Here is an 8,520-nt window from a genome sequence, read left to right as displayed (position 1 = left end):
CTGTTCATCTTCAACCAGATGTGCTTTCCACCTGGGCCACTCGCTATATGAGTCATTATATACAAACAAATCAATAGGGTTTAATCCAGTGGCCGTCACCTGCCTGCTAACACCCAAGGACAGTGTTTCACACAAACTCACACAAGCACAGGTGCCCTTTCACAAGTGTTGACAGTGAAGCTCAGTGACGCCGCAGCGGGGATTATGACTGACAAAAAGAGATTTGTGAATGTGACTGATGCAGCGTGTCCTAGAGCCTCTTCTGGTCGGCACACTCTTCACTCTCCTTTATGAAACTTTGTTAACATTGCAATTGATTCAAGTTTTGACCGTGCTTTTGTCTTCTCTCCTCCCTCCTCCACCCCATTCGTGTCTCTCTCGGCCAGAAGGAGAGAACCCAACCCTTTGCCCGCCCTCCCCTGCTGCTAGCTAGCACCAGCATGGCAGACGGTCGACAGCCCGAAGACGGTGCCCCCCAGTGGGACCCATCAGGGGGGCAAGAAGCCACGGACACCCATGGAGCCAATGGCTACTCCTCCTCCGCCTACAGGACCTGCCAGCCCAGCATGGCCACGGGATCCTACTCTGCCAGGGAGAATGGTTTCAACGGGGAGTTAACTGGTGCCCCCGCTATAACTGCAGGTAAGACACGCTTATAATATTCAATATTTTTCTGTTTTACATTTCACCAGACGCTCACCTGGCATCTACTTGCATTCATGGATTGCTCAAATGAGAGGGATGCGATGGGGTCAGTGTGGCTGATTGCATTGTAATCGCTGAAAAATAACTTATAGTCGAGTACGTGTTGCTTGTGTTGGGGAAAAGCGAAGTCACAGTTTAGCCAACACTTTGATGACACAGAAAAGTGGCCTGGTTACAGTTTGATAAAGGAGACAGAGTAGTAGGTCTGTGTTTTTCTACACTCAAGTGTATGTGATTTGGGCTTGTTTGTGTGCGCGTGTATGAGTGTGTAGACATTAGCATGTTTTTTTGTTATCCTTCCATGCATCGCAGGGTTTGTTGGTGTTTACGTGTGTGTGCGCGTGTGTTAAAGAGTGTAAGTGCATGTGTAAGCTCTGTTTACGACTTTTGACAGTGTTTGTGTGTTAGTATGTGATGTGGTTTTATGTGTATATGTGAGTGTCAGTGCTTGATCATGTGTGTGTGTGTGTGTGTGTGTGTGTCCTCTCTCTTCTTGTGCGTGGGTTTCTAGCACTCTCAGTCCTCACTAGAATCACACACTGTTAATAACGGTGCTATAATTAACACATAAAATCGGTCTCTCTGCCCCCTTCCCCCCCCCCCCCCCCACTCACACCCTGGAGAAAAGAACAATAATGTACCAACGTTGTAACCATGGGAACGGCTCCCCTACAATTTACTTTGCCAGGGCTTTTGTTCTTTTCGCCTGTAACTTAACGTTACCTCAGACAAGACCATTTAGCATGCGATGACCTCACTGCCACCAGCTGAGACCACATTCGCTGATAACAGTATTTTTTAATATAGCTGCTCTTTGCCATTTGACCATTTCTATGCCCTTATGCCCATCTTCGGTTATACATCATTATATCATACATAATGACACTTGATTCATACATATCATATACATGTAGACTATAAATAACAACCAATTATATGTCAGCAAACTAACACTTGTTTTTGCACATTAATCTTCCTTCTTGTTTGTGCGTTCGGTTTCTGTTGGCCTTCTGTCACCCCACATGGGTCAACAAGTTCTCCAGTAAACATAATGTGTGGTTAGACACTTATGTCTTACCTGTAGACGTCAACAGTTATGTCTTGCGCAGGCTGTGTTGTGTCACAGAACAGTAACAAAACAAAGCGACTCAGCTCATCTTTTATCCTGTTATATACTGTATATTTTCTATATTTGTTGTTTTTTTACATTTCATACAACTAGTACTATTTCATTGTGTCATCAACTGGTCTGTTTTATTTGGAAAAATGGACTTTCATTTCAACTCACATTTCAGGGATTTCATGAATGATCGGGTCAAGATCTGTCTGATGACTACAGTCAATTCAATTCAAAATAATTTGACTTTCCTTTATTTAGTTTTGTGAAGAAATCTTTTTTCCTTTCGTATCCAATCGTCACATTTGACGGAAGAGTCTTTAAAATGTCCCATCACATCTTGTCAGCGTAATTTTTGTACTCACAAACTGAATTTGGTAGTGAGCCAGTCATGGTGAGCTCTGCATTGCTTTGCTTGTATCAAAATGGTCCCTAAAGTACATGCACATTACTCACAGTGTTTCTGGTGCCACCAAAAGTTACACTTCTTTGTGGCTTATAACATTTCAATCTATTTGCACATTAACAGATTTTCCCCACTGAATCCAGGAGGGGAAGACCAACATCATTGCAATAAATGTAATCTGGTCAATTTCTGCCAGTGAAATCAAGCAAGTTTTGTGTTAAAAACATATCTAGTAAATCAAATGTGAAGTATCCGGACCGCCCCTTTGTTAAATGATGACCCACTATGTATGTCCCGAGCTCTTGTGACTTTGTGTAAATGCATTGCTCTCTAATGCAAATGCATAAAGCCAGTGGTCTTACATAATAAGAAACTGCAAAGGCCTCATGTGTTCCTCTGGGTCGTTGTTAGCGCGGATCAAAGATATGAGAGCTGTAAATAGCCTCCTTCCAACTTCAAAGTAATGGCTTGAAACTGATATCAACAAGAAAACAGTACTTTTTTTTCTCAGAGAGGGAAAGCCAATGATCTACGCCCAGCATTTAGAAGTGTGCCTTCTAAATTCTAAAACAATGGCTAATAGCCATGCACTGACGTATAATCATCAGCATAATAATGACATATCTTCACACCAGCTGTGTAACCAAAGCTGTCTGCAGAGCCTTTAGTCGGCATACATTATTATTGCTCCAGAGCAGGGCAGGCCAGGAGTAAGTGGGGCAGATTGGGAGACATAAGGGCTGATGTTAGCGCTCGGTGGGCCTTCTCTCCCCGAGTAAAGCTCTCCAGACACAACAAGAACTATTGAGGCACGAAACTGCCCTCTTGACTTTCCTTTGTGGTCAAGAGTATGAGATGGTAAGACGGAGACAGCAAGAAACAGAGTGAGTTAATAGAAATAGAAGGAATGCAATGGGCTGTATTCTGGAGAGTGGTTGGCTTGCATTAATCGAGCAAGCCTTCGCCTATTGTTAGAGATATTGCATAGACTGATGTCTTGAGCCGACACAAGTATCTGGGCATACTGTCAACAAGCCTGGACACGGTTTTCTGTTGTTAAAGTCCCTCCATCTCATCAGCCTAAATCAGTATGATTGGCTGCAGCAGAAAAGAGATTTGGACAAATGAAGCTCTGATGTGAAGTATGGACACGGACAAAAAGTGCTGAATCACAACTTTGCCTCAGATGGCTTTACAAGCTTTAATATACCCTATATATAACCCCACATATAACCCTCTATTCTTCGACCCTTAATTTGGATAGCACTACAAGAAAAACAAACGTAGTAACCCCAAGAAGAGCAACAGAGGTGGGATTCTTCTTCCAAAACTACAGTCCAACTTTCAGTACCATAAAGAATGATATACAATGGATTCTGGATGGAAAGTGCTCGATATGTTTTATATCAAAGCATTGTTCCTCCCGCAGAAACAATACAAGTGAAGCGTAATGTTTAAACTCTCATGTGGAACAAAACTCATTCCATTCAGGTCACCAAAAAGGTTTTCATTTATTTTGACCATATCCTCTGTTTCTGAAACCTTATTGAGGAATTCTTCTTCTTCGTGGATGTGGAGCGTGCACGACCCCTATCTCATTACCAGATGTCTGACCTTCATACAGTGAATGTTGGCGGTCAGATTGAGGATTGTCACTAATATTATGTGCCACTGCAGGCGAGTTAACTCATCAGAGCATTGGAAAGAAAGACAGATATGTCACCAATGGGATCATGTGTCATGACATTGTAATTTCCGTAATTGAAGACCTCATAATTTTGAGATAAGTCATAATTACAAGAAAACATGAATGGATGCAGCATGCTTCTATGAATTAAAAAAAAATGTTGGAAATTACCTTTTTTTCTGGGTTTCGTTAGATTCTGAGTTACGTCATGTTTAAGGAAAACATTGGTTTGAATGATCGGCCACGTCACAGCCATCCTTTCCTCTACTGGAGGCTGCAGACGGAGAGGTCCCAAATTAGTGTCCCACTGGTCTGTTGCTATGGCAACCACTTGCTTACCACATTTCGGGTGCCGGCTGCTATCGTACCAACCGGCACTCCTGCTCTCTCCTTGCCCCCTCAGTCCTGCCGTGTGTGTGAATGTGTGTGTGTGTGTGTTGCTTTGACTCGGGGCTTCCAGTCGTAGTCTCTGCTCAGAGCGGGACCATTCTCAGCATCAATCTGTCTTACAGGTAATACAATCTTTTACTTTATTGGGAGAGCGTGTCTGCCTGTCTGTCTGTGTGTGTGTGTGTGTGTGTGTGTGTACGCTGTTACTGTTTATGATTATGGATGTAGATATGCAGCTATGACGCAACCTTTCTGTATATTAAAGCAGCTAGCTGTGAATGTGGCTCGTTCTCCAGCCAAAGCCAATGGAAGGCAGTGGGCTTTTGTCATTTGACATCATTGCTGACCAGCCTAGTTGTCATAATTGCCAGCTGGCTTTGTGGATGTGACACGGTCGTTGTTTACAGAGATTTCTCTGTGAATGTGGATTTCTGTGGATTTGTTTTGAAGACTAAAAATCTATGATGCCCGAGTGAACCCGATGCCCCCCCCATGTTGCTTTTGAGGAGAGACTGCGTTTAGTTTTTACCCTCCTTAGGGCATCCTGAAGCGTCAAGAGATTAGTCCAGTTTAGTTTTTCTTATTCACATAAAACTTCAAGAGTTTTTAGGACCTTCCTTTGGTCAGGTTTGAACTTGAATACATGCTATAAATTGTTACAATAGACTAATTTGTGTACTAAAGGGCTGCATTTCTCCAATGTGATCACGGAGACTCAGAAACTGAATTGAAATGAAGGGTGTTGCAGATGGCAAAATATTTTTTTATTTCAAAAACCTTGCTTACAATCCTGACTGGATTCAGACACCACACTGTCTGTAACCTCAAGAAAACATAGACAAAGAGAAAATGCCCTTTTTAGAACATGATGAGCCACACTTTTTGTATTAGCTTATTCTACCTGATCCTCCCATCTACACAGCTGAACCTTTCCTTGTTCACCACCCCGAATACTTTACCTTCTCACCTGCAGCTGTTCAGCAATGTCAGCAATTTTCTTTTTTTAACTGCTTAATTTCGCTTTGCTTCTTGTTGTGCCACGCAGTTCTTCCCAGGGTTTAGGGCTCTGTCGAGTACTAACGGAGTACCAACATTTAGTAAATTCTTCAGGCACAGGCGCTCAATGGTGTTGTCTCACTCAGAAAATAGAACTATTCACATCTGGAGCGTTATTTGACTCCAGGTCTAAGCTATAGGGGCTGTTATTAGTTATTTGATGTCACAACCATTGATTGCGTGTAAGGTAGACGTCTTTCAGCTCTATTTGGGAAATGGCTGCTCTGAGTTGGTGAGTGGGCTGCGTTAATCGTTTCCGGAAGAATTGTGTGTTTGTGTGTAATTGCATGTGTGTATGCCTGCCAGCTTGTTTGTGTTGACGTGTGGGCGATGTCGGATAGAAAGAGGTCCTGGAACAGCAGCAGTAAAGCATTACACTGCCACCCAATCCCACATGACCACTGTTAATATGCTAATGATTCATGGTTTGATTAGAAATCTACAGTTGTCCGCTCAATGCAATATTTCAACTCATACATACAGACAGATGTCAGCTTAAATGCAGAAACTGTAGATCAGTTTTATTGATAGTGACCTACCAGTGTCAGAAAGCCAGACGGCATTGATGGCTTCTTTCTAAATATTATACACTAGTATTGTAATGAATGAGTGTAAATCTCCTATTACTGCCATTTTCTTGCAAAAGACTGAATTCAGTATTGGATTTTATGAATGTTAACTCTCTGCAAGGCAAAATTGCTTTTCGGTGTCACCTTGAATAGATGAAAGAGGAAGAAGGGGAACTGTATCTGCAGTCTGGCTGTTCACAGTCCACTGCAGATACTCAAACAGCTGAACATCAAACAGCCCACTTCATCTCACACTAACTTCCATGGTTTGCTTTGGTCGGGAACCTTTGTTGCATTTTCAGCCTGTAAGAAAATCTTGAACAATTTCAAAACAATACATTAAGCTTGGCGGTGGCTAAATAACCCGGGATTCAGTTTTAGTCTGCTCTTTCTTTAGGGATGCTGGGTTTCCATAGCGACACTCAGCCTTCACCAGCAGCTCTAAGCATCCCTGCAGTTATGGTAACAATTCCAGCTCCCTCACTGGGCTTTCATCGCAGGTCTTGATGATATTATTCAAAAATACACTACAGTAAAATGGTTGAAGGATTAGATAGGTTTGTTTCCTCTTTTTTTTTTTGTTTAACGTTGATACAACCCATAAAAGTTGACTGAGCTACATGCTGTCCTCCAGCAACATCAAGCCAACACTAGTCAATTGTATTTATACTGTAAAGCCCAATATCACAAAGCACTGATTTTCTTCAGGGGGCCTTTGCAATCTGTACAGCGTACAACCTCCGCTATGCTTTTACACCCTCAATCTGGGGAAGGAAACGTCCTGCTTCACATTCTCACTCAGTTATTTTACAGATTGAATCCTGGAAGCTGCCCCAGTACAACCACACTGCCCCGATGCACTGGTGCAGCTTGGGATTTGCTGCATATTTTTTTCCAGACAGTTTTGGGGATTTAAACCAAATTAATGAATTCAACTTTCCAACCTAGCCCACGTCTTCGAACATTTTGTATTTTCAATAATCCTAAAAGTTGATTGTTCTTTTGTTTGTGCCCATGCATCTATGTTCAGAGCAAGTGTCAGCTCGCATCGTGCAGGAAGTGACGGCAGAGGCAGTGGCGGTACTGAAGGGAGAGCAGGAGACTCAAAGGCTGCCATCCGGTAAGCCACGCACTCATACACACACACACACACACACACACACACACACACACACACACACACACTTGTGCAAGTGCTGCATTCTTTCTTCCATCCAGTCACAGGGTGCTGGAGCTTATCCCTTGCCATTGGACAGGGCACATACTGGATAGGTCACCAATTCACCTAAGATGCATTTTGGGAGGAAACCGCAAAGCAAAATCATTTTGCTATTTAAATATTGCGCCCTTAATGTCTCTTGAGTCAAGACACAAGTCAAACTCCACGATGAGAGAACATTTCAGACACACAAAAGTCAGGTATGCCGTTCAAATAGTCCTCCCCCCTTTTTTATCATGCGAAAACAGCATATTTACAAATGAAACTATCATTCCAAGCATACGACAAGCTAAGCACAGAAGAGAATGGGGAGAGATGATCATTTTCCCCAACCCCATGTTGACCTACAGACTCAATACCTCCATCTGTAGTTACAGACAGTGTTGCAACTGAGTGTTGAGGTGAGCAGTGAGGCAGCAATATTGCTGAGCGTTGGCAACTTGAAAATAGTGCATGAAAGATACGTTGCAAGGAGAAGAGTGTGTTACGTGCAAGTGTGGCAGTTGTCTACCAGAACTAACTCGTAGGCTTCGCTGTATTTGCTCACCAGTAAGCATTGTGGGTAATGTAGGCAGAAGGCGTTGACAAGGAAGTAGAATGTGTGGAATAAAATAGATATCTCTGGTTCTGCAGCATCAATTTTGATATATTTTTTTTTCTTTATCTTCAGCTTTTGATTATAATACAGTTTCTTCAGTGTGGATCTAGCCCTTAGCTAGATCGTATAGAAGTGAATGGCATCAGATACTCAAAGTCCTTGACAGTATGTGATCATTTATGACTATACTGTTTCTTCCTCTATCTCCCTTTGAAGTTGAAGACACCACAAATTTGCCTCCCTCTCCACCCCTCTCACCTGCTGCGGAGCACTTTGGTCCTCTGGAAAAAGGTAGGCCAAGAATGGGATCAGTGTGTTTCAGAGTATGTCTCTTATGGAGGGGATTGTGGTGTCCTTCTTTTCCCCAACTGAAGCCCTGGAGTTTTGTGATCGCCACTACATTGGAGTACTGATGTTGGTTGGGTCTGGGGCTACTTATATCCCCCCCCCCCACACCCTCAGGACATGCCCCACTTACAGGGGACAACCCACACATTGGCACCCGTTCAGGAAACCTGTACATAAAAGAGTCGCTAAAAGCAGGAACACGTTTTCCATTTTTCAGACATCCATTTCCTTTTAAATCCTGCTTCCTCCTCATCGTACACCTGGAAAAGATACAAGTCGTATCTTCATTGTCATCACTGTTTTATCTCTCAAAGAAAAGAGCGCCCACATGCACGACTGCCTTGTTACAACGAGTGCACTCTTTTTTTTCATCCTCTTCTTCCATTTCTCTTTCTAAAATCCGCACCTCGTCTCCCCCACACACT

At 42.9% G+C, this 8,520-nt stretch overlaps 1 protein-coding gene across 1 annotated transcript in view; it reads left to right on the top strand.

The window, feature by feature from the left end:
• Positions 1-440: 440 nt before the first annotated feature.
• Positions 441-8,520, top strand: part of map2 (microtubule-associated protein 2) — a gene marked incomplete at both ends in the record, with an annotated part of 32,471 nt that continues 24,391 nt past the window's right edge. The window contains 3 exons of the mRNA XM_079169563.1: positions 441-642; positions 6,961-7,050; positions 7,964-8,038. Coding sequence (XP_079025689.1) covers positions 441-642; positions 6,961-7,050; positions 7,964-8,038 — 367 coding nt within the window. The remainder of the gene's footprint in view (positions 643-6,960; positions 7,051-7,963; positions 8,039-8,520) is intronic.

Source organism: Pholis gunnellus (assembly GCF_910591455.1).
Source record: "Pholis gunnellus genome assembly, chromosome: 12".
Classification (NCBI taxonomy): domain Eukaryota; kingdom Metazoa; phylum Chordata; class Actinopteri; order Perciformes; family Pholidae; genus Pholis; species Pholis gunnellus.
Note: the sequence above shows the minus strand (reverse complement) of the source record. Positions and strands in the feature narration are given on the sequence as shown.